Genomic DNA, 25,949 nt, shown 5'->3' on the forward strand with positions numbered 1-25,949 from the left:
GGTGTGTTCCTGTAAATTCATCCTTATTGTACAGAAAAAGAGATTACTTTTTTACCAAGTTTTCCAAAGACAGAATAGATCATAAGGCTTAAGGAATTGAATATTCTTGCAGTGGAGCATCTAACTTCAGAATGATTAGCCCGTGCTCGAAGAAAAGCAGCTGGGAATTAAGTTCATCCACTTGAAATTGTTTTACAATAATCAAAAACATTCAAAACCTCAAGGCTCAGGATCCCATAGATCAGAGCCTACCTTTTTGATAAACTCAGTAAAGTCTCAGAGACCAGAAGCAAGACGGTTTGTGACATATATGCGTCCCAAAAACTAGAATAGATTTTTACTGAATAGTGGTATATCTGATGGTATATGTTTCTTAAAAGTCCAAATGTAATAAAAAGATGGAAAAAAAAGTCTCAGTGTTTTTAATGCACTAAATATTTTTGTGCAAAACTAGCATATAATTTTTTTACTGTACTGCAGTGACTGTGGTATGGCCACACGCAGCGGTTATAGACGCGCTCGGTTAGGGCCCTGTCTCGCCCGGGGGCGTGCACCGCCGCAGTAGGAGGTTCATTTGTACAAGACACTCGGGAAGATTAGTTTCCTTCCATTGTAGTCATGTCACATATGGGGCTTGGTCTTTGACTCCAAAAGTAAAGGAAATAATGTTTCTACATTTACGTACAAGCATGAAGGAACCGATGACATTTAAGTTATCTTTGAAAAAAGTGTGGCTCAATAAATAAATGTAAGCCCTGTGCTTACATAGAGATAACTTCTCTAAATGGGCAAGACTTGATTTACAGTGAATTTAGTGCTACTGAGCTCACGGCACATGGTGACTATACGACTGCACTCTGTTCAGCCTCTTGGGAGCGAGGAGGAAAGGAAATTTGATGTCACATGGAAACAACACTTGATACCTGTTTTTCTAAACAATGCATGGAATCTTTCTCCTGCTTCTTTGTGAATCAAAGAACTAATTTATCAAGTAGGACTGTTTCTGGGTGTCAGCATTGTAGGGCTAAAAGAGCTTCAGACATCTCATCCCTGACAAATTGAGTATCTTGGTTACATTCTCTAATAGTCAAAACTGGGCAGAGAAGTTGTTAAATGATATGGGTGGGAAAACTGCCAGAGCAAGACATCAGGTTACTTACTATGGTGTTGAAGTCTCCAAGAGGATGAAAGTGGTCCTTTGCTAAGCTGGAGATGGCAGTGGGAAAACAAGTGTGTCTAGACCAAGCCTGCCCATACGATGCTGGGGCAATTGGCTGCAGGTGAATTAATCAGGAGACTAGACAGCTGTTAACTGCAGGGGGCAAAGAGTGAATTAAAATTCCCAGTTGTCAGAGTGATAGACGTAGAAACCACCAACGTTTGAGATGTTCCCTAGTTTCTTTGAGAATGTGGAATATAGTCAACATCTTTGATTTTTTTTTTCACATGTCCCCATGGGCGTTGGGCAAGTCACAAACAGCCTGTTTCAACTGTAAAATAGATTGAACTATTTTCTATCTCAATCCCCTTACTACTACAGATAGCCATGATTTTTAGTTTATTTTGAGTATGAATGCATAAAGCTTGTAAAAAATATCAATAAAAATCTACTTTTATTGATTTTTAACAAATGGGAGAGAGGGAATCCCCCTGATGAATAAATGAAAAGCTGTAGGATATGTTGGAGTATATTGTAAAGCCATTTGGTTTAAAACTAACTCAGCCTGACCTTGTTTTTCCAAAAAGGCCTGAGAAGAATGATTTCTTTAAAGATAGGGCTATGGCTTCCCCCCTGTACCAGCATCTCCTTAAGGACAAGCATCTCTTCCTGGAAACTAAAGATTAATTACCAACCTGCTGTGCTCACCTTGTGACCACTGACCTGCTTTGCTAGCAATCTCATGACTGTTGTAAAAGGCATATTCCTGTCATATGTGACAGATGCCCTTTGTTCCAGGATGGTATGTAACCTCTCTGTACACCCCACTTCTTGCGTGTACTTCCTTCCTTGGGGAAGGAAGACCCCCAGCCTATAGTCCTCAGACCTGGCTCATAATAAACTCATCCAAAATTTTGATTTATAGATTGATTATAGATTATTTGTGTCGCCACCCGATAGTCCCCCAGTTTTTGTACAGGAGTTTCAAATTTCATATCTTTCTCCATCTTTCAACAAGCATGTCTTTTAAACAGCTCTCCTATAGTATATGAAAATTATGTATTTTGTAAAGCAGAGCTTTCAGGAAAAATTACTAGGAGCGATTTCTCTTTAACGTGATAATCTGAATGTCCTATGGAAAAGACAGAGTACTTCATTCCCTATGTTTGAAAAGAGAATCTGAGGTTAAATCCTTCCAGATTTTTAGTTTGGAGCCTTCACATTTAGACACTCGTTTGAGGTTTTAGACAGTTGGTGCTGACAGTGTGAAACTCCAATTGCCTGCAGTTAAATTGAGGCTTTGGTTTCTCATGTGAACGAGCAATGAGGCTGGGATTACACTTTAAATCCTCATTTCAGAAATACTTCCCCTCCACCCCCAGCTCTGCCACACACAGTCTCCCCGCCTGGTGTCAGGGAATGCAGGAGTTTTATCTTGTTTTTCACCGCTGGGCAAACCTCGCTGGAACAACAATTGACTTCTTAATAATTTGCACATTAGAGGGACTTAACGTCTCTACAAATGAGAAATCCCTGCGCGATGACAAGCTAAAAGGAACTCAGCCTTTTTAGAAGAAATCGTGCTGATTATAATTTGGCTTACTGTGATAATGTTTCTTTGATCAGTATGGTAAGGAAAATTCTGAGTTTAGTAGAAAACGACGTCTAAATGTGTTGGTAATTATAAAACGGCTTACAAATGTTGTAATATTAGGTTGAACCATATCAAATTGCCAATGTAGGTTTTTATGTGCAAAATGACCATTTCACCTGGTTCTACCTCATAATTGTACATTTTATGGTTCACATATAAGCCTGTAATAGCAGCTTTCTGAGTGAAATGGTGGAACTTTCCATTTACCAGAGTGACCTATATGTTTCTCTAACAATTACTGGATATTGGTAAAACTGATTAAAATGCAAATCCCAGACGGTCAAGTATTTAACCTGATTTTAAAAAATATATTGCAGTAAACAAACTAGCTGGCTTATGTTCACATTTAACACCAAAAAGTTTCTTATAATTTTTTTGCGTGTATTCAGGAGTAAAAAGTGTTATGTGGGGAGGAGACATTCCTGAATGATTTAATTGCTTTTTACATAAAACTGAGACAATAATTGCGGCTACTGGCACCCTGTGATGAGCCATTGGAAAGGCCACCTCAGACTCCTTTTTTTTTTTTCTTGAAGATTGGCCCTGAGCTAACATCTGTTGGCAATCTTTTCTTTTTCCTTCTTCTTCCTCTTCTTCTTCCTCTTCGCCTTCCCCTCCCCCCTTCTCCTCCTCCCCAAAGCCCCCCGGTACATAGTTGTATATTCTAGTTGTGGCATGTGGAACACCACCTCAGCGTGGCTTGATGAGCAGTGCTAGGTCTGCACCCAGGATCCAAACCAGTGAAACCCTGGGCTGCCAAAGCCGAGTACGCGAGCTTAACCACTCGGCCAGGGGACTGGCCCCTGCCTCAGACTCCTTGACATTCAGGAGTGGCAAGGACCTTAGGTCCACCACCTCAAGCACCCATTGAGCCCTTGGATAGAGAAATTCCCTTCCACACGTCCCTTAGGATTGTCAAGCACTGCTCAAGTAAACACCTCTAGACTTAGGGAGCCCATCCTTTTGTCAGACAGCTCATTCCTTCTTTCGTTAACTGAAATTATTTCCTCTCATTGAGGTAAAATCCGTCTTCCTATAATTTCAAACCCCTGGTTCTACTTCTACACCTCGAAGTCAAAGAGAATTGAATGTAATCCTCTTCCAAGGAAAAGACCTTCAAATATTTCAGGACTGGTGCCCCTTGAGACCCTGCGGTAGGACAGTTCCTCTCTTCCAGTGTCTCTCTTGGTGAACTGGGGTAAAGGACTATCCCTTTTCTATTTTGAGGTCTAGACCACAAGAAAGCACTAGTATTTTCTCTAATGGAGTAAAAGCATAGTTCCTCTGCAGTGTATTGCACTTAATCAAGGTACAGCGTCTCTGGGCCTCAGAAACCACCTATCTAAAATACGGAGGGGTGTTCCATGATGATCTTAGGGTCCTGTCCAGCACAGAATTTTTATAACTATATTTTGGATGCAAACTCTGTGAAATGAATGTCGATTATTATTTTCACACGGAGCAAAAAGGGGAGAAAACAGGTACAATTCACTAACACAGTATTTCTCAAATCTCAGTCATTTGCATACCACGCCACAATTTTTCTCGGTAACATCTGTACCATTATAACTTAACAGCTTTCTTTGAATCAGCTTACTTATTCCACTTGAATAATTTATTTTAAAAGGAAACTTTGGGGGCCAGCCCCATGGCCCAGTGGTTAAGTTCACACACTCCGCTTTGGCAGCCCAGGGTTTTGCTGGTTCGGATCCTAGCTGCAGACATGGCACGGCTCATCAGGCCATGCTGAGGCGGCGTCCCACATGCCACAACTAGAAGGACCCACAACTAAAACTACACAACTATGTACTGGGGGGCTTTGGGGAGAAAAAAGAAAAATAAAATCGTAAAAAAAAAAAAAAAGGAAACTTTGTATCAGCATAAATACAAAACCATTGTCTGTTGTCATAAAGGAAAATAATCTTAAAGACAGATATTTTGCTAGTTATGTTTACACTTAAATACATACTGTTTTAAAGAACATTATTTAAACAGTCTTCACACCATCCAAAATCATCTGAAGGATCCCACATGGGAGTGGGGATAAAGCTGTTTGGGGAAGATTGCACGAAAGAGAAGGTGCGCTTCCTGCTCCCTGGAGCTCCAGGAACCTTGTCTTCTTAGAAACCATGCTGGGTCAACAGCAGCTTAAAATTCAAGGGCAAATTCATGAAGGTTAATCCCACAATCATCTAATAACAATAAAAGCCTAGCATTTGTTGAGCACTTACTATATTACCATGTGCTTTTCGTACTTTTGAGTCTTATTTTCTAATTCCTGGATTTAATGTTAGAGTAGATCACTTTACCAATGAAATCTATATTTATAATCTTGGTCCTGAGGTGATCAATCAGCTCCTACAAATCATTTTTCTTGGAGAAAAAACAAACTGGCCTCAGGCTGTCACTCATGGTATTAAATGATATGGAGATTGAAGACTTGCCTTACGGATTTCATCACTGTGGAGTAATAATCCAAAAGACTCAAGACAAAAGAATCTACTTAGAGATCAGTGTTCTTGTAATGGGAGAGGTATGTGTAAAAATTATTCCCTTTTGAATCCCCACCTCCTTTCCTTAGATATCTCCATACCACCAAAATGAAAAAATACACACACAGAGATTTAAAACAAATGACTCATAAACTTTTCGATGATATAAGTTATTGTGCTGGGTAGAGAACTGCCCTCATGTCTGATAGGGTGTGTTATGTTTGCATTTTACCCCTGTTGCGGTTTCCTGTCAGTCTGTGAGCCCTGGGGAACCTTTTAAAAGACCTCCCTGGTTGAGTCTCAAAAATTTCCGGAAGTACTGATATCAGACGGCTGTTATGCAGTTACTCACTCTCTGAACCTTACCCACCTCCTCCACTGTGTGTGCTTTGGATAGATCTTCCTCCTCCTCAGAAAACACTCCACATGTCCTGGGGTTCGCTTGAAAATCATTAGCTTGAAAATCAAATGTCAGACACAATCTAGGTGGACGGCCCTCAAATTAATGGGCATCAGAATTTCCCCAGGGACGCTGCCTGGGTGCTCCCAAGCCTGCTGAATCAGAGTCTCCCAGGCTGGAGCCAAGGAATCTAGCACATCAAAGTTTTGGGAACCACCAATTTGCTTTAATCCTCTCATTTTCCAAAAGGGGAAACCAAGGCCCAAGGAAGAGAAGTGAGTGACTCATCTAAGATCCAACTGTCTCAGAGCCAGGACTAGAATTGTTCTTTTCAGCTTCTTCTGGGGAGAGCAGATCCTTGGGCTATTCAAAAACCTGTTCAAACCTAGGTGGAAACTTTGCCAAGAATTTGACATCCTTCACCATGTGGTACTTTTTAAGGTTGCCCATTATGCCAGTTTATTTAGACTGGGATCACTTTCCTTGCAATGAAATCCTCTACTTCTCTCCCCAAATAGCAAGTGACAGCACCATTAGCTGTCTTATCATTGTCAATGTCACCAGAAATCCAAAACCAGTTGTAACCAGTACCCAGGAACCTAGAGTTTGAAATGGTTTCCAAAAGCAAAACTCAGAAAATCCAATCTGTAAAGGATGAAATTAGCCACGTGACGAGTGGTGGCTGAGAACTCAGGCTTTAGTGCAGCTCTGGGTTCAAGTCCACTTTGGCCTTTTCAGTTTTCTCACCTGCACGAGGGGCATAAAATGACTACAGCATCAATTTCCCAGAGTGGTTGTGAGAAGAAAATGAGAGAGTGTGCGAAAAGCACTTTGCCCAAAGCCTGGTACATAGTAAACACTCAATAAACGTTAGCTCGTGGTGGTGGTGATGGCGATGGTGATGATGATGACAGTTCAAGATAGAGTACCTGAGAAAACCTGGGAAACATCAAACCCATTCAGTGAGTATATCTAAATACGGAGAAAGCCATAACTTAATCAAGTCCAATACAATTTTAGCTGAAGCAACATTGGGTTAACAGAATAGGCAGTCAGCTTGGAGTTAAGAAAAATGGAGCCACTCAATCCTTCAGCAAATTGCTGTTGAACCCCCACGAGATGCCAGGCTCAGAGCTAAGTGCTTTGCACACATTATCTCATTTAACCCCTACACCGACCTAATGAGAGGATATGACGACCATCATCCCTGTTTTAAACATGGACAAATTGGAGTTCTGGGAAGTTAAATAACATAAACAGCAGCTCTGTGTTTTTAACCCATTTCATTGGTGCTTTCAGCCAGGCTCTTCTTACAAGACAGTTTTCACAGCACGTTTAATGAATTGTAATTATTGCCCAAAGTATGTAGCTTAACAACAAAGGGTGAGCAAGCAGGAGAATTAGTAAAGGATCCCACCACATGGTATCTGTTCTAAACACTTTGCAACCTAGTTGAACACAGCAACATGGCAGCAATAGGCGTTATGCATCAAAGCAGGGGGCTGATGTGTGTGAAGCGCCCAGAAACCTGTGCTGATCACAATAGCTGACTTGCCGCTGCCTGCAGCCAGCCTAACGCCCAAAGTAAGATCTGTGCACATCTGCTCTCTTACTAGAATCATTGTAGCAAGATTCTTTTTTTCATTATCGCCACCCACTTTGAAAGTCAATTTTATGATTTCCCACTTAATCTCCTAAGGTAGGTCTATAAACCAGGGGAAGGTGGAGAGGTGATAGACACACTTGAAGAAAAGCAAGCAGATTTGTTCTCCTGTGGCCTAAGATGTTCTAGGTCAATGCACCTGGAGTGTCCTGCTGTCAGGGTACTTAGAGCTCAAACACCCTGGGTAGCTTGATGGTCTGAAATGATGCAATTTATTTCTATGATTTGCCTTCTCAGAAGCAAGAAACAGAGGGCTCCCAGCACCAGGCTTGTCTGACGGGGTAACTGCCTCTTCTCCAACAGGCGTCAGCTCCCTAAACGGGCGTTCTCCAGCCGCAGGGGAGGAGGTGTGCTGTTTCATGACCCACTCTGGCGGGAGGCAGAATCCCTACTCTGAGGGTGTCCGGTGATCCTACCTCCCACCCAGGAGGGCCGACAAACGCTGGGTCCCCGCAGGAACCTGTGGCCTGTGCTGTGCCTCCAGCGCCCTCTACAGGACGTTGTTAACTGGATGCAGGGAATTAAGACAAAACTGTCCCCTTTATCTGGGACTGAGGGGTGACTTTCAATGTCAAAACTGCGAAAGTCCTGGGCAGGCAGAGACAAGCTGGTCACCATATTAAATAAAGGGGCACCTAAAGTTGCTTGTAGGGGGTGGGATGGGGACCCTGCTCTATAAAACCATTATCACTTTCTAGTTGAATTCAGAATAGGGAAGGGACAGCACGGACCAGGATTCTAAGGAAAGAGGTGCGAGGCTACCTAGGAGGTAGAAGTAAGCTGTCGAGTAAAGGGGCCCTTGGCCCTGAGTCTAAGCCCCTCAGCCCCTAAAGCAGAGCCGCGTTGTCAGGTTTGGCAGCCCAGCCTGGGGAAACAGCAGGGGTCGGTGGCTTACATGTTTCCTTGTGAGCTGGGCATCATTCTTCGACTTTCATTCCTCAACAAACAACCACAGAGCACCTGTTCCATTCCAAGAACCCTCCCAGGCACCAGGGACAAAGACCCAGTAGGACGCAGTCCCCCTCTCTGGACTGGTAGAGGAGATGGTGAGTGCTCCCATGGATGAAAAACTTTGCACCAATGTGCCCTGGAAATGCTCTTACCCTACTCGGTGGTGGGAGCTCCTTCTCGTGGGCACCTGAGCACAACAGGAGCCGACTGGCAGGAGTCTGGCCCAGGGCCTGGGGCGGGGAGGGAGCAAGAAAGGATCACTGGAGTCATTGGGAGCCTGCTAGACCCCCAATTTAGACCACCTTCACTTCTGGCCCCCAGGGACTGAGAGAGCCCAGACAAGACAGATGAACATCTCTGTTCCAAGCCCGAAAGAAGAAGCAATCAAACTTCCAGCCACAGGAGGTTGATTGAAAAAATGATAATACTGAAGCTTTTTTGTGTGTTAATGCGATGTAACAACATGGGGCAAGGCGTACGCTATCAGATTAGGCTCTTTCAAGAAGTAAACGTATGTGGAGATCACACTTGTGTACGATTAAATTCGCATCCAGACCAAGACCGGAAGGAAAAGCTGAGAAACTGTTTGTGGTAAGATTAGGGGTGATTTTTTTTCTTCTTCTCTTTTCAAAACTGAGTTTAATATAGTTAAATCATTTTATAACAAACAAGGGAAAATATCTTTAATGTTATAAAGTTCACATGTACTACATTCTAGTGAAAAATACGGTGAAAAAAACACAAAACACTACTGCAATAAATCAGACGTGTTACGAAAGGAAAAAAGAACAGTCCTGGATTAACACATTTGAAGTTATTCTGGAAGAGAAGAAACAAAAGTTTGTACAGGGGAATTAATTCTCCTTTCAACTTATGGGGCCTAATTATTTCGTCCGTCTTCCCACCCTGCTGGTGCCAGAGGTGGCGTCAGAACACCCAGGCCAGAAGCGAATACACCGGCGCAAGAAAGCCGGATTAGCTGAGCTGCCCCCTGGCAGGCTGGAAGACGTAATGAGAGGCTGGTGTCCTTCCAAGAGATGATCTTTAAAGGATAATAAATCCAGGCTGCCAGCAAAATGAAGAGAGGGAGACTGATCGACAGCGGGGCTAGACTGAGCGGCAGCTTCCTACAGCATTCGGGGTGAGCATGTGATGACTAAGGAGGGGCAAGAGGCCACCAGGACAGGTTCCCAGCTGCCGAGGGCCCACTCTGGGGATCAGAGGTGCGTCTAGTGCCAACAAGAGGCAGCCACCCAGCTGCTCTCCCTCCCCCACAGTCCCTCACAGGCACCGCAGGCTCCGCTCGCTCCCCTCCATGGTACTTCAGAAAAGGCTGAGATTGTTTATGTAAGTTTTAAACAAGATGCTTCCTGTTCATCCAGTTTCAAGCCTCCACGGATGCCAATGAAGCCCGATCACATCAAGTTCTCCACTCAGGGCCTAGCCTAGGAGCCAGGGCCTCTCCCTGGGGAAGGCCAAGCATGGACCGAGGAGAAGGAAGTAGGTATTAGCTTGTATAAAATTTGAATAGTTGCTGATCTGACCCTGTGCCAGAGCTTTATCCATTTGAAAACACGGTTCTGGGGTCAAAGGTGGCCACACTCGGAGGCCGCCCAGCCCCTTGGCTCCTTGTCATTCACCCCACTCGCTGTACCCTAGAAAGACAGAAGAGGCTGGAATATACCTAGGTAGGACTTTCCTGGCCTCACCAAAAACCGACCCCATCCCAAGCCCGTAGGCTAGGCAAATTCCTACAATGCCAGGGCCCCGTTTGCAAAGATTTCTGCCCCCTTCCTCATGTCCCAGGCCAGCAAACTGCTCTGTCATTCCCAGTTGCCCTGGCAGGGGGCCCCTTGAGCCCTCGATCCTGACCCTGATGAGATTTCGATCCCAGGGGAATTTGCTGTGACTTTCCTTCCCATCTCCCTCTCCCCAGGCTCTTCCTCAAACCACCTCTTCTCCAGAAAAGAGGCGGCAGACAGAGGCAAAGGAGCCAGTGTCAGATCTTTGCCATGTGTTCATTCAATAGGTACTGATAACTCAGCAGACACCCCGTGATGGGGCGTGCTCAGAGATGAGGGAGACCTGGGCCCAGGCCCAAGGAGTGAGAATCTCGGAGACGGAGTCGGAATGTGAACACCTCCAGCAGGTGTCACATGCATGGTCCCATGAGCCAGGGATGCTCAGAGGAGGGAGGTGAGCACTCCTGCCTGAGGACACCAGGGGAGGTTTCATGGAAGTGAAGGGCACTGGGCGTGGAAAGAAGGGCATTGCAGGAGGGAAGGAAAGCTCTGGTGGGGAGTGAGAGCAGAGATAGAAAGGAGCAGTGATAAACCAGGAACTGGCGGGGGGGGGGGGGGGGGGGGGGGAGGGGCGGCCTGTTTGGAGGGCCTTGTGCACAGGGCTCCCAGCCCAGACTGAATCTCAGCCTTGACTCAATCCTCTAGACCAGGAGGCATAAGAATGGGTTTTGGGATGTGTGAGGGGGCGGCCCCTGCATGACGATCCTACAGCCTTGTTCTCTGTTCCGACATGCTGCCTCTCAGTCCTGCTGGGATGCCCAGTGGTCCTGCATTTGACCTCTGTCCCACAAAGTGAGGACTATCCCTTCCCTCTCAGCAGCCCTGATCCCCAGCTTTGCCTAGGCCCCAAGCTCCCGAACCCCAGCCAAGCCAAAACCCACAGGAGGCAGGAGAGGGTCACCATGATGTCTCCTCCCCAGCAAGTCCTCTGTCTGCCCTCCATGTCCCAGCCTCTTATTCTCAGTTCACCTAAGCCATATTACGGAGTCTTTCCCAAGGGAGAATGGGAATGGCATCCTGAAATCCCTGGGACCATCCCAATACAGACCCTCTGGCCCACTTGCAACTTCACACTTGCCCTATCAAGCATTGCTGATTTTCAGTGCAGAGCTCATGGTCCCCAGAACAGGGGGCACCGTCCGGGAGACTCTGCCCTGGGACTTGGCATCAGGGTTCCAATGTGAGGCTGCCTCAGTGGCCTCTAGCACTGCGTCCCCTTCGCACAGCCCCTTGATTCAGCCCTTGTGTTGTGTTTGTGTCCATGTCTGTCTGTACCAGGAGACTACAGCCTGTTGGAGAACAAGGGCCTCATCCCATTTGCCTCCATATTCTCCCCACCTTCCGACCGGCCTGTTGCATACCCCGAGTTATCGATGAAGTCTGTTAAAGCAACAGGAAAGAATAGAGACATGCCTACTGGGCTCTGGGGAAGACACCCCTCTCTTGGCAGCAGATACCACAATCAGGAGCTCTCAAAGGCCCCACGCTTCAGGGTGGGAGATCCCCGGCAGCCAGGAGAGTCCCACAGCTGGCAGAGATCAGCAGATGGTGACTCAGCGCCGAGGAGTCCAGCTCCTCTGTCTTCCATGGCCGAAAAGCTCCACCCAGACGACAGTCAGCTCCAATCCCTGTTCACATAGACCTTTCTCCACCAGGTATGGATGAGCCTCTCCCAGCTTTCCTGAAAAAGCTCAGAAACCCCAGGGCCTCTGAAGAATTACCTCCTTCTCCTGGAATAGCCAGTCCTTAGCCCTCACCTCCAGCCCCAGGAATGCCTCCTGTCTGCAAATGAGAGCGAAATTGGAGCAGCTCAGAATCGTGCCTCCCACCTGGGGGAGCTCTGAGAACCAAATGAGGTAATCCGCGGATGGGGACCAGCTACAAAAAAGTACAAAGCCCTGTTCAAACCCGAGGGGGTTTTTGGTTGTTTTCTGCAAGGCAAGAGGTGCTGTAAGAGAATTCTCCCCTCCTGTTTTCACTTCCTCTTCTCTCTCTATACCCTGGGAAGGGAAAATCCTGCCAAGATTAGCAGCTGATGTGTAAAGTACCAAAACAACATTCTTCTAGTTGCATTTTAACAGTATCTTCTGGTAGGAGTCAGGCGATGGGGTTCTGATGTCTCAGACCCAAAAACGTGAAAGAATTACTAAATCAGGACAAATTGTGTAGGTGGAAATGCCTTCTCGTCCAATGTGCCACCATATTGCCGTGTCAAAGGCCCTCCAGCCTAGGCATGGATGTCTCCAAATGAAGGGAAGTCACGGTTATCATATTCAGGGAGCCTTGTTGAAGACATCATCACTGTCTTATGCTACACTACATGGGCCTCCCATCCACTGGTCCTCGGTATGGGCCAGTGGAATTTCTACGGTTCAGAGGACCCGGGAAGACCCCAATCCTGCCCAGCCTATTCCCCTTCCCACAACAAGTTCCCAAGGGAGCCAGACCAAGGAGCAACAGCCAAATGGGAGTCACGGTCCCCTAACCATTCCAGCACCAATAATGTCACCAAGCTCTCAGAACAGTTCTTAGATTTGCTGGGATTAACGACAACGCGTATCTGTGCTGTATACTTATGGCACCAGGACCTGGGGCGAGCCGAGCCGGGAGTGAACAAAGAAGGACCAGCGAGAGGGAAGGATGTATTCAGCGGGTCGAGTAGTTGGGAATGCTCCCCCAGCCCCACCCCAGGCTGATAACAGCAGCCCAAGTGTGCCCTCCTCTGTGAGGACTTTCCTGGTGCCTCCACTTCCAGGCGGAGTGAGATACTCCCCTGTCTGTGGTTTTAGCAGTCTGTGTCTCCTGCCAAAGGGCGTGGTCCCAACCTGAGTCATCATGGTATCCCCAGAGCTTGGCTCACGGTGAGTGTTAAAGAAATATGTACTGACACAGTGTATTACGGAAAAGGGGCTGGGGAAATGTTCCTGAATGAATACCAAGTGGTTATAGGGCTAGCCTGGGGCAGACCTGAGGACGGGCACCCCACCTTACACCACTTTTGTCCCCATAGGGCTTCGCAGTAAAGCAACTGCTTCATTGGAAGGACTAGCTCATCTCAATGTTTGAGAATCACTCATGAAACAAATATTTACTGAACTCCTACGATGTGCCAGACTGGGTTCTAGGCGCTGGGGGCACATCAATGAAAAAACACAAAAACCCCTGTCATCAGGGAGTTTACATCCAATGGGGAACGAGACGAACTGTCTTTTGCGCCATATACACCTGTCCTTCCCTTTACACCTTCTCCTTGCCCACCTTGGGCTTTAGCACTTTAGGGCGCTAGTGTGCTACCCTCCTCTCTCTTCCTTCCAAGAGAAACTTCACTCTTCGGGAAGGGTAACAGATCAGGGACTAGTGAAGGGTAACCAGAAGAGTGAAATGGCACCACCTCAGTCATCAGTGACGGGTTCAGGAGAGCTGGTACTTTTGCCTCCTGGTCCTCAGAGCTCACTCTGCATCTCCTGAGAGCGTCTTTCACTTCGGGGTGGAACTGGCCTTCCTATTTTAATTAAAGTGAATTAAATAGAGGTGGCTTTCATAATTGCATGACACAGAAATGTCCTGATGGCCACCCTTGCCCTGGGCACCTCGCTGGCATTGGGCCTTTGGCTCATCGTTGTCCTGTGTTTCCTCCTCAGGTGCATGCCTTGCTTCTCTGGCTCCCTGGTCCCCAGCAGGGCATCTGTTAGCCCCTGTACATGTTGTTGGCAAGCATTTCTTAGGAAGCATTTTCTACTTTCCTGGGTGGCATGACTCTCTCACGAGGCACTAGAGGTGGGTGCTGAAAGACACCAAAAGACTCATTTGCACAGAATGAGGGGGCGTGCGTCTGCTTTAGAGACATGGCCTATGTGGTTTTCCTACAGAGCTAGCCACACAGCGCAGTCTCAACAAAGATTCATTTTGAAAAAAAAAAAGATATAAAACGCATGAGAACTGTCTGTTTAAAATCATCACGTAGTGAATTGTTGCAAAATGATAATATTTTTTTTATAGCAAATAATCTGAATTGGGTTTTCATGATGTGGATTTGTTCAAGGTTTGAAGTGAATTGCATCCTTCCTGAATTCGCTTTTCCTATGTCGTGGCTAAAGTTGAGGGGCTGGAGGCTCCTAAAAGTAGCAATCATTTACGTAACCCTCTTCACGCCCACAGCATCGGGAGGAGTGTCAGTATAATCCCTTACCGAAAGAAAGCTTACAATTTCCGCAATCACGGGGAATTCAAAGGCTGGTGTCGGCAAACAAAAGCGCCATACTCTCCACATTTCACAGTTAATAAGTAATATCCTCTCCATTCCTTATCTGTTTCTGCCAGTAAAATTGAACTCAGCAGGCCTGCTTTTGTCCTTAGAATGCCAACTGATGAAATCACTTCCAAAGTACCATCCGGCATCGTGAACACGGGTACCTTAGAAGGAACTGCAGAAGATGGCCTCTCTCTCCCACAGCTGGGGAGGGAGAAGTGCCATCCTACATCAAAAATCAGTTCCAAGAGTCAGATTTGATAAGGCATCAGGTTGAAGATTTTCACAAGAATATACATCTTGTCCTCCCGGGCAATGTGTGGACACGTGTGAATATTCATCTCTGTTCCTGGCTGGACTTGGTTAGAATAAATCAGTCCCTGGACGTATTGGTTCAACAAAAGGGTCTGGTAAGATTCCTAAGGCTTTAGAAATTGCCATGTCCTGTAAAAAGAAAAAAGCTGTAATTCTGACTGGTTTTCTCACTTGAGAATGGGTTGTCTTGGAAATAATATGGTGGCTGAATCTCTGCATTCCTAAACTGTTTCTCTATCAAATCACAAGAAAGTCATTTGCACTTTCCTCTTCTCCCATGTGCAAAATGGAGAAAAAGAATCCTAAGATTCTGTGAGCTTTATAAACACAATTTGAAAGGCTCAGTTATCGAAATTAACAGAACTAAGCATCTTTTTTCCTATTGAATCACCTCTTGGGTCCATTAAAATCTGCCGTGGTGGGCAGGGTGGAGTCGTGCTCCCTTTCCCCTCTCCCTGCCTCCTGTCTCCCCTAGAATTCCTCTCAGTACAACGTGAACTTCCCTTTTGGGTCCCCCCAAGTCTTCAGTGCGAAGCAAGACCAACAAATCTTCATCACTAAGTCCTTATCTCTTGGCTTCATTTTACCAAAGATTTCTCCTCACTGGGGATGGACAGTAGGGAAGGAAAGAGGGGAATGAGGGATGGGAAAGGTTACCATCAGTAGTCACTAAAAATCACTCATAAAAAAGCAGCATCTCACTTAAAATGATGAAGTCTTCATTAAGTTCCGTCTCACCCTGTAGAGTCAAATATTGAATTTCAGTTGCCCTGTAGGGTCTAATTGAGATTCTAATTAGTCAGACATCAATTGTACAGCTGGATTATTCTTGGGATCCTCCAGGACTTCTCAGAAATAGCAGCACCCTCACATCCACAATCTACCCCCCCACACACACACATACACACACACACACACACAATTACATTCTTGTAAGTGTAATCTACCTGATTCTGAGAATTCTTTTGGCTGGTTCCAGTTTGCTGAAGTGTAGCCAACAATCGTGTCCTTGGGGTTCACGTCATTCCCTCCCATAAGACTGCTCCTTCTCTACCCCAATGTTGGCTAATCAGAATCCCACCAACCATTCACTGAATACACTGACTACATCCTTATAATGGACCACTATGCAGCCATTCAAAGTGATGTTGTGGAAGGACAATTAATGACAAGGTGGAAAGTTCATGATAGATTTGTCAAGAGAAACTAGCAGGTTACAAAACAACAGGTGCTGTGAAGTACAAACCCATTTTGAAAGGTATATATTCATTTTTTTAAAAAAAAAAAGATTGGGCAGATACGGTCATGTCTTAGTGGTTTTATTTTCCTTTTTGTGCGTTTCAACATTTCACATTTTATGAGTACTTTTGTAAGTTGCCAAATGTAAAAAAAAGAAAACATCCTACTTATGATAGGCTGAATTGTGTCCCCCCCACAAATTAATATGTTGAAGGCCCAACCCCCCAGTACCTCAGAATGTATTTGGATATAGGGCCTTTGAAGAGGTAATTTAGGTCCAATTAGGTCACACCGGTAGGCCCTAATCCAATGGGACTAGCATCTCTATAAGAAGATAATATTGGTCACAGGCAACACAGACTGAGGGATGACCATATGAAGACACAGAGAAGACAGCCATTTGCAAGCCAAGGAGAGAGGTCTCAGAATGAACGAACCCTACCAACACCTAGATCTCGGACTTCCAGCCTCCAGAACTGTGAGAAAATAAACTTCTGTCACGTACACCACCCAGGCTGTGGCATTTTGTTACGGCAGCCCTGGCGAGCTAATACACCACCCATCTCAAAGACCAGCTCAGATGCCAACCCTGCCACAAAACCTCCTCTTGCTCCCATACCCTCCTTCCATCTTTCTGTGGCTACCACTTTTGTGTCATTCAGCCTCTTTTAGATTAGCATTTGCTCACACTCCTCCCCTGCTGCCTTGTAAGCTTCTTGAGGATGAAGTCCATGTCTCGTTCATCTTTTTCCACTCCACCACTGCTTGCTCACATAGCCCAGAGGTGCTCAACCAGTGGCTATCAAAATAACAAGAGAGCAACTTCCCTGGGATGCCAGTAGGGGTCAGACCACCTAGACGTTTCCTGGTGGTGGCGGTGCGGCTGCTGCTGTGTGCATGTTGTGTGTACGAGTATTGGGGGAGGGTGTGGTTGTTCCAGGAGGGCGCCACCTCTTACCAGTTGTGTGATCTTGTGGAGGCAGTCACACTTCACACCCAAACCTTCAGAGTTTACAAAGCATTTTTGTATGTATTCTCTCATTCGGTTGTCATAACAATCCACCAAGATTACAAATTATTTCCTCTGGTTCACAGGTGAGGTAACCATCGTCAGAGAAGGTGGAGAAACAAAACAGTTAGTTGTGAAAACTTATGACAATAATAGGTAGAATGTACTGAGTGCCTGGCACCACACTAAACACTTTGCATGACTTGTCCCAATGAAAATCCTCACAACGAGCCTATGAGAGAGGAATTATTACTGGATCTATTTTACAGATAAAGAAATTGAGGCCCAAAGGAATTACCTGAGATCCCATGGCTAGAAAATGGTAGAGCCACAGCCCATAATTAAAACCGGTATGTCATACTGCCCCGTCCCCACATAAATTAGCATATGGAGGGTGTTAAATGAGGGCAACAGACAGGAGTTGCTCCAAAATTCAGAGACTGAGTCGGTCTGGAAGGTCTTCTTAAATAAGGTGAGCTTTGAGCTAAGCCTTTTCGGACATAGTTGAGTGGAGAGGATGGGGTGGGGCCAGCCTGCCTCACTTCATGCTGTTTACGGCTAGGAGTCCCACAAGTCAGATTCAACCGCCCAATTCAACTCCCCACACCCCTCTTGAGCCCCCAGTAAGTGCCCGCTACTGGGCTGGGAGGTGCTGGGGTGCAGAGAGGATGAAGAGGAGGTCCCTGCCCAGGAGGACTCAGTCTCCTGGGGAAGACAGATTGGTGCCTAATAATAGCAACCCAAGAATACATGAATCGATTACCTTACCATGGCTTTAAGGCTCTATCCAGGGCTTTGAGGGGAAAGCCCTGGTTCCAATTCTGCCACTAATTTTCTATGAGACTTTAGGCAAATCACAGCCCGTCTTGTGGCCTCAACTTCTGCACCTGGAAGGCAGCTATGCTCACCACTACACCGCCAACACCAGACTGCACCTGGAAATGGAGTCACTGAATATGTATTGCAGAATGACTTCCATAGGCTAACGTCAATCGCCTACATCCAATTTCCATTCTCTCTCTCTCTCTTTTTTTTAAATTAGAAATGTGAGTTTAATCTTAAGGAGAGAGGTCAAAGCAAAGAAATAGGGTTTTTTTTTTTTTAAAGACTTTATTTTTCCTTTTTCTCCCCAAAGCCCCCTGGTACATAGTTGTGTATTCTTTGTTGTGGGTCCTTCTAGTTGTGGCACGTGGGATGCTGCCTCAGCGTGGTTTGATGAGCAGTGCCATTTCCGCGCCCAGGATTCGAACCAACGAAGCACTGGGCCGCCTGCAGCGGAGCGCGCGAACTTAACCACTCGGCCACAGAGCCAGCCCCAAGAAATAGGTTTAAAAGTCAACAACATATAGATAAAAGTTGTGGAAGCAGATGGACACTCAAGGAAAGTTGTTTGCTAAATGAGAGATTTCAGTGAAGATCCCTGCCTCTCCCGCCCCCAGGGCTCACCTCGTGGTTCCACACAATGAAAAACACTAGCAATAAATAAAGAAAAGCAGCTATTTATTGAAGGAGGGGATAGAAATAGCACCAATCACCAGTTTCTATTCCCCTGGGATGGATGATGCCTTCAGAGGAGATGATGTAAACGCATTAATCACACGGGCCCCCGGGGAAAGACAGAGGAAGAGGGTTGGGTCTACAGCAATAACATGACACCAACAGCACACCCATCTGTGTCCAGAGCTAGAATTTGTGGGGGCCTCTCCTAACTGCTGCCCCTCTTGCTGGACCCTCTCCCGCTGGAACAGTCACCTCAGCAGTGGGGGCATACCTCTCATTGGCTTATTTCTTGTAAGACTCAAGAAATAAGAGGAAGTCTTCAGACGTTGGCCTGACAACATTTTCTTACTTAAGCACACAAGTTGAATAAATGGGCACATTCCCCCGACTGGGTCCAGTTGACCAACTCAAAGCTACTTTTGATTCTTGAGCACATTTAGCTCCTTGGTACATCTTTAATTTCTTTTCTTTGTATGTTCTTTCTTTCTTTTTTAATGACAGGACAAAAACTATCTGGAGAAGGGAAATTCTTCCACGTGCATTGAACCCTTCACATTTCTCACCCCAGCCGCCAAGGTTAGATATCCATGATCTTAAGAATATCCACTACAATAAGATGACCCTTTCTCCGGAAGGCAGAGAACAGAGGAGTCTCCTCCTTCCACAGGTCTTCCATTCTACAATCCCAGGGCTGCCTAAGTAGGACTGGGCTTCTCCTGATTGCTCTCAAGGTTGGCATTCTACAACTCATCTGGCATATCAAGCACTTGGGCCCTGTAAGAAAATCTCACCTTCCTGAGCTGTTGTTGCAGAACCTGAGAAGATGTGGTGAAAGAGAAAGATTTCCCAGTAACTGTGCCCACAGGGTTCCGGGGCCTTCACAAGCTAAAGCCTGTGCTAGGTGACTCTCCTGCTTGAGGGCCAAGCAAGAGAAGCCATCAGTGCTGCCGTGCGTTCGATGTAATAAGAAAATACACCCAAGTTGCCTTCATTTGCTCATCTGACAAACATTATTATGCATCTATCTGCATAATATCCTGTAATGGGGATACCAAAAATGGAAAGACAAGACCCAAGATCTGGTAGGGGAACAAGGAAGTCTCCATTCCTTCTTTCTCCCCCTCCCACCCCAGTCCCATAAAAGTGAGACAAAACGGATGAAGCCAAGTTGGAAAAACTATTGGGTTGAGCTGCTGACTACCATTTTGGTTAAGAACCTAGTGGAATCTGAGAAGTTTAGAATTTGTAGCAATCTTGGTAGCCTCGGACTATCTTCTATGCAGCACTATTTTGGGAGTTATACTCTAGGCTCTGACTAAGGGACAAGCCTATAAAAAGAAAATAAAACAGTCACCAAGCTGGACACGCTGCTTGTTCTCCAGGAGATAAGAAAACGATACAAGTATAAAAAGATGCAGGCAGCAGAGATTTATGCTGGGACAGGTAGCCAAGTGAGAAAAAGTGTGAAGCCAGGTGCCCGGCTCCGTGCAAGGGCCCTGAGTTCCTGGGCCCAGGGGCTGGGTGTGGAAAACTGTTACCACCTGCCCTTTTCTGATTGAGGAATTATGGAAGGTAAGTGGAGAAATTGCTTAAGCAGCCTAAACTCATGCAAACCCCATCCCACCCCTTTCCCTACCAACAACAACTAGGTGCCCAGAAGCTGGGTCTGGTTGGGTCTGATTGAGTTTGGTCAGATCTGGTCTTGTCTGGTTGGGTCTGTTGAGTCTGGTTGACTCTGGTCAGGTCTGGTTGGGTCTGGTCCAGTCTGGTCAGGTGTGCTTGGGTCTGGTTGGATCTGGCTGAGTCTGGTTGGATCTGGTCAGATCTGGTCAAGCATGCAGCTGAAATACTGCCCACATTCTGTGTGGACTAGCAGTCAACAGAGACCTGAGTTCAAGGCCCAGCACTGCTCCTTGCTTGGAAAAGTCTCTGTTTCTCTTCTAGCTTCAGTTTCCTCACGTGTAACTTGAGGGTCATTCTCAGTACTTACCACGGGGTTGTTATGAGGGTTAAATGAGACAACTATGTAAAGCACTTCAACAGTGCCCAGCAGACACAGAAGCTCAATACTTGTTAACTGATTATCAGCTACATAGAGTCTTTCCCAACCCTCCCAATAAAAATGGCCTCTGCCCCTCCTTGAACTCACATCACAGTCTGGCTTTATCTTTCATTTTCTGCCCTTGAAGGGAAGATCTCTGATTCATCTTCATAGGATCGAGTCAGATTTCAAACGATAAGTGAGAATTTAAATGATTCTTGTGAGAGAGGGAGGAAAAAGAAAGAACTTAGAAGCAATCACGTCTATTGGCAGAAATATGCAACTATTGCCAGGTACCAAAACAAAAACAAATTGAGTTGCTGGAGCTTGGAATTCAGCTTGCTGGTTAGAGTGAAGTGGACATTAAAGATAGACTTGCTCCTACTCAAGGTGTGGTCCGTGGGCATCACTTGGGAGCTTGTTAGAAATGCAGGCTCTCTGACTCTACGCCAAGCCTGTGGAATTAGAATCGGAATTTTAACAAGGTGACTCCTATGCATGCTAAACTTGAGGAGCCCTGGAGAAACAAGTGATTCTCAATCTTGGCCACACATTGGAATCATCTAAGGAGCATTTAAGGGTCCTGATGCCCAGGCTGGATCTCAGAACAGCTAGAATCTCATTGATTTGTACAGCTCACCAGGTTGAGACCCATTGGTCTAGACCCACCCTACGATTTACTGGGCAAGAAACTAAGGTCTGGAGGGGTAAACTGGCCTGCCCGAGGTCACATAGCAAGTAGTCACAATGCTAGGGACATGAGCTCAAGTCCTCCAACGCCAGGGCTCTCTTCGTTGTACTTCACTGCCCTGTGGCAGAGTTTGGGAAATGGGATGAGGTGAGGAGAGCATCAGGCTTCCTTTTCTGGCTCGCCATCCTCATGGTTGGCTCCTGAAGTAGGAGCTTCCTGGACATGGGTGGCCTTATGCCACTGAATTCCCTGATGGACTATGTGCATGGGAACCCCACCCTTTGAGGCAGTAGGTCCCGGGAGCCCAGGGCCAGGTAAGATTCTGCTACCTAACCGGTGGCCAGTCTCTGGGCTGAAATAGCCCCCACACTCACCCAGCCAATCTGACCCTGCCATTCCCACACACCCCTGTCTTCCCAGAGACACAGAGGGCTCAGGGACTGTCCCACCACCCAGGTCACACAGTTCTCAGAATCAGGTGAGGTTTCTGAGCCCCCACAGCCTCAGCTCCTGGCTCCTCTCGGAACTGCTGGGACAGGCCCGTTCTCAAGTCAGCAACCGCGACAGTCTCGAAACCTTCAGGGCCAGAGGCTCCCCCGTGACTTGTTTTCGCTCTCTTGTCAGGGTTTTGGGGGGGGGGTGTGTGTCTCAAACCTTTGATTGTCTCTGCTTTCTGACTTTTTCTGGTGTGTTTTTGAAGTGGCTTTTTGTTATTCTGCCTCAGCTCACTCACCTTTCTCAGCAGCCGTGGAAAATAGCTCTGTTCTGCTCTCCTCTGTGCACTTGGATTCCAAGTAAACAGCTCGCCTGCTGGCCTGACCATGCTGAACAGCTCTGGAGGGCCTGGTCCTGTGAAGCCCTTGAAAATAAACATGTGGCATAAAGCTTCCCGCTGCTCAAGGAGGAAGATGGGGTAGACACAAGAAAGCAGAAGGAACTTTCTAGGCACACAATTATTGATGGCCTTGGCAGATGTGTTCTGAGCCCTGGAGCAGGCAAGGAAAGGGACCTTCTCCTCCCGTGAGCATCAGGCCTGCTAGAAGGAAGGCACCCACCTGCCAGGAGCTTCTCTGGTCTCCTCTCCGGAAAATCGAGGGCTAGATCTACAGCTATGCTGTCCAAAACGGTAGCCACTAACCACATTGGCTACTGAGTGCTTAGAATGTGGCTAGTGTGACTAAGGAACTGAACTTTGAATTTTACTTCATTTTTAAATTTAAATAGCTACGTGTGGCTAGTGGCTGCTGTGTTAGACAGAGCCGCTCAACAGCAGTGGTTGTCAAAGTTGGCTGCACATTAGAATCACCTGGGGAGACGCAACACACTCTGATGCCCGGATCCACCCCTGGCGATTCCGATTTATTGGCATAGCGTGTGGACTGAGCAGCAGAGTTTTGAGAACTCCCCAGGTGACTCTAATGTGCAGCTAAATTTGAGAACCTCTGGCCCAAAGGCCTTCCAATAGCTCTTCCAACACCAACTTCCTGCATTTTGATATGGTTTCTACAGTTTTCAGAATTTGAGGACCAAGTAGTTTACTTAGAGAATCAAGTCAAGACATTGAAAATGTTTTTCCACGTTCTAAACGTAATGCATTCATTGTAGACAATTGAGAAGATTCAGAGAAATAAAAAGAAGAAATTTAAAAGCCCCTAAAATCCCACCACCCAAGTAAGGAGTTAAAAGGCTCGGGTGTAAATCCTTCCAAAGATTTTCTCCAGGATACTTCCTTATGTTTTCTTCAAAACTGGGATCATACTATGCTGCCTATTTTGTAACCGGCTTTGGTCACTTTGCTTCTTTGGTTAAAGAATATTCACATGCTACCATCAATTGTAATGCCTGCATGGTAGTCTTTCATACATAAACCACAATTTATCCAAATCCATACTAATATTGACCCCATTTTTGCTATTGTTTTAAAAAACATTGCTATGAATATAACAATAGCAATATCTTTATGAAAAGCTGTTCACCAACCCTTTGGGAGAAGAGAAGAGGGAAGAGGAGGGGAGGGGGCAGAGAAAACAAAAGAAAATAATTAGGTCAAAAGGCATACAAAATTCTAAGCAATTCAAATTACTCTCCAGAAGAGTTGAACCAGTTTACATTCCTACCAACAGCGCATGAGAGCACCTGTTTTTATGCATGCTGGCATTGGGGATTGACCTTATCAAATTTAACAAGGTTTAAAAAAAACCCACCACCACCAACAGGCACCTCATCATTGTGAAGTTCAGTGCACCTTCAATGAGCACTGACTGTGCGCCAGGTGCTGCCTTAGGTACTGGTTTGACGAAGATGAATGGAGCGCCTCCCTGCCCTCTGAGAACTCAGGGAAGGGAGGAGTTCAAGGGCTTGGCTTTAAGTCAGGGAGAACAACACAGGTGCGAAGAAGTACCAGAGTCACACCACAGAGAGGGAGGGAAAACCCGTGGTTCTTCACGGCAATGCTGGGAGCGTTTGAGCTGGCTCGAGAAGGATGAGAGCAGGCACTGGCAAACGGCAAGGTGCTGGAGGTTCAGGGCACAGGAAAAGTGTCACTTCTATCCACCAGTGGCTCCTACACTCATCAACCCCCTACAGTCAGGAAGCTCTCCCCTCAGATCTATCCCACAGCTTCTTATTACTGCTTAAATCCCTTCCCTCTGGTTCTCTGTAGTGGAAACAGGAGACAACTTGGTTGTATTCTCCATAAAATCACCTTCAGAGACTTCTAGATCAATGCAAATCCCAAACATGGTATGGTATGTTTCTATTTGGATTATTCACTCCTTTTTAAAAAAAAACTACATTGACATACAATGTCCTTATGTCCATTAAAAAAGAAAGAGTTACAGAAGTCAAGACCATGGGGCAAAAGTCGGGGTGATGGATTCCCCAGGCCTCAAGACCTGAGCCCAAGTTACACATCATTCTTAGGATGGCCAATGCCAGTCCCGTATAAAGAAGGGGGCAGCTCAAGTCCTGGCTGTCCCACATAGGACCGTGGGGAAATTTACTTCATCTTACTGAGCCTATAAAACATAGATTATAGGAATAGCGAAAATCAGATTTGAGGGATGGGAAAGCATTTTGTTAAAAATAACAATAAAGAGAATAAGAATAACCTGTGACTCCCATCAACGTGGGCCCATGGTCAAGTTAGCCAGCCTCTTGCTTTCTCTTTTTGTGAGTATCTGTGACCCACAAACACACACACCCCCTTTAAACCAAGTCTCTGACGTTACTAGCATTTCAGGAATAAGGCAAGTCCCCAAAGATGGCCTTTCTTCAGAAGCTCACTGAAAAGTGAATTAAGGAACTTACCCAACGGTGACTCGGAGCAGGAGGTAGGAAGGGCATGACGGCCACGGGGCCTTTGAGTGCGGGGTCCCCTTTTCCATCCACTGACCGACACTCCTCCTCCCCGCTGTTCTGCCCTATAACGTCAGGGACAGAATCAAATTTCCCACCTCCCTGCCCTCACCTCCCCCTTCTCCGTATAGCTCTGTGACACATGTCCCTGGAGAGTCCCCGACATCATCACAGAATAAAAACAAAAACAACAAAGAAAAAATACCAAACCTTCCCCCTTGCCACTCCCGCCCCTCCACTGAGTCGCCCACACGATGGGGGTTAACTCGAGTTTCAAATACTAGAAATGAAATGGCCTTTTTTTTTTCTCACTTCTGCTATTTACACAGAAGTGCCTACCAGAGACCTCAGCACTAAACCCACCATAATTCAAATTTATTTTTAGATTTCTCAGCTGTAGAAATCTACAAAATGCCAAAATGGGCTCGGGCGATTCAGCCGACAGGAGGAAGGAGAGGGAGAAAGGGAATGAGCCGGCTGAGAACCCGCTCTCGGCCAGGTGCCTTGCTGACTCCACTTCATTTCATCCTCACAGGGACTCTCAGGAGAAAGCCCATTATCGGAGGTATTTTCACAGATATTGCAACTGAGGTTCTGGGTAGCTGAGCGACTCGGTCAAAGTCAAACAATCAGTAGTGGGACCTGGATTTGAAACCAGAACCAACTCAAAAGCCAGAGTTCTTCGTGTTGAACCCTCCCCTTCTCCTGTTCTCTCTTGTGCTCCCACAGCAAATTCCCATGTACCTTCTTTACCTGAGTGTTTGCAATATCCCTGCCCCAGCTACCTGTACCTTGCCCTTTTCAGCTTTGGAACAAAAATAGGGTCAATCAGAGAAGGTTCTGGAAACTGAAGAGTTTTCTTTCCCCCAAAAGAGAGACCAACAAATCAAAAGAGGCCTACATACTGCCTGCCCAGGTATTCATGTTATAAATCGAGCTAATAAACTAATAAATAAAACAGGCCAGGGCCAGCCAGGTAGCACAGTGGTTAAGTGCACACATTCCGCTTCAGTGGCCCGGGGTTTGCCGGTTCAGATCCCGGGTGCAGACATGGCACCGCTTGGCACACAATGCTGTGGTAGGCATCCCACATATAAAGTAGAGGAAGATGGGCACGGATATTAGCTCAGGGCCAGTCTTCCTCAGCAAAAAAGAGGGGGTTTGACAGCAGTTAGCTCAGGGATAATCTTCCTCAAAAAAATTAATTAATTAACTAAAAAATAAAATAGGCCATATTCTATTTTGAAAATATGTTTCCGTAAGGAAAAATATCTTTCATAATGACCTACGAGGCCCTGTTTATGTGTAGAATTCTCAGATTCCCTGATGAGCTTCCCTCCAGCCCCCTGCCCAGGCCTGCAGCTCACTCTCCTTCTCTTCCTACTCCCCAGCCTGGAGTAAGCTCCGTCTACACCACCAATCCATAG

General features: G+C 46.1%; 1 protein-coding gene across 4 annotated transcripts in view; it reads right to left on the reverse strand.

The window, feature by feature from the left end:
• Positions 1-12,743: 12,743 nt before the first annotated feature.
• Positions 12,744-25,949, reverse strand: part of LOC102149228 (uncharacterized) — a 30,600-nt gene continuing 17,394 nt past the window's right edge. For 2 of the 4 annotated variants that reach the window (XR_011423230.1, XM_070227327.1), the window contains exons 3-5: positions 24,475-24,587; positions 21,899-22,024; positions 18,417-20,929 (exon numbers count right to left, since the gene is read on the reverse strand). Coding sequence is in view for 2 of the 4 variants with exons in the window: in XM_070227327.1 (XP_070083428.1) it covers positions 20,738-20,929; positions 21,899-22,024; positions 24,475-24,587 (431 nt within the window). In the remaining 2 variants the exon portion in view is untranslated. Of the gene's footprint in view, positions 14,815-18,416; positions 20,930-21,898; positions 22,025-24,474; positions 24,588-24,732; positions 24,820-25,949 lie in introns of those variants that run through there. The other 2 variants (XR_011423231.1, XM_070227329.1) reach the window with 2 other exon arrangements.

Source organism: Equus caballus, chromosome 11 (genome assembly GCF_041296265.1).
Source record: "Equus caballus isolate H_3958 breed thoroughbred chromosome 11, TB-T2T, whole genome shotgun sequence".
Lineage (NCBI taxonomy): Eukaryota > Metazoa > Chordata > Mammalia > Perissodactyla > Equidae > Equus > Equus caballus.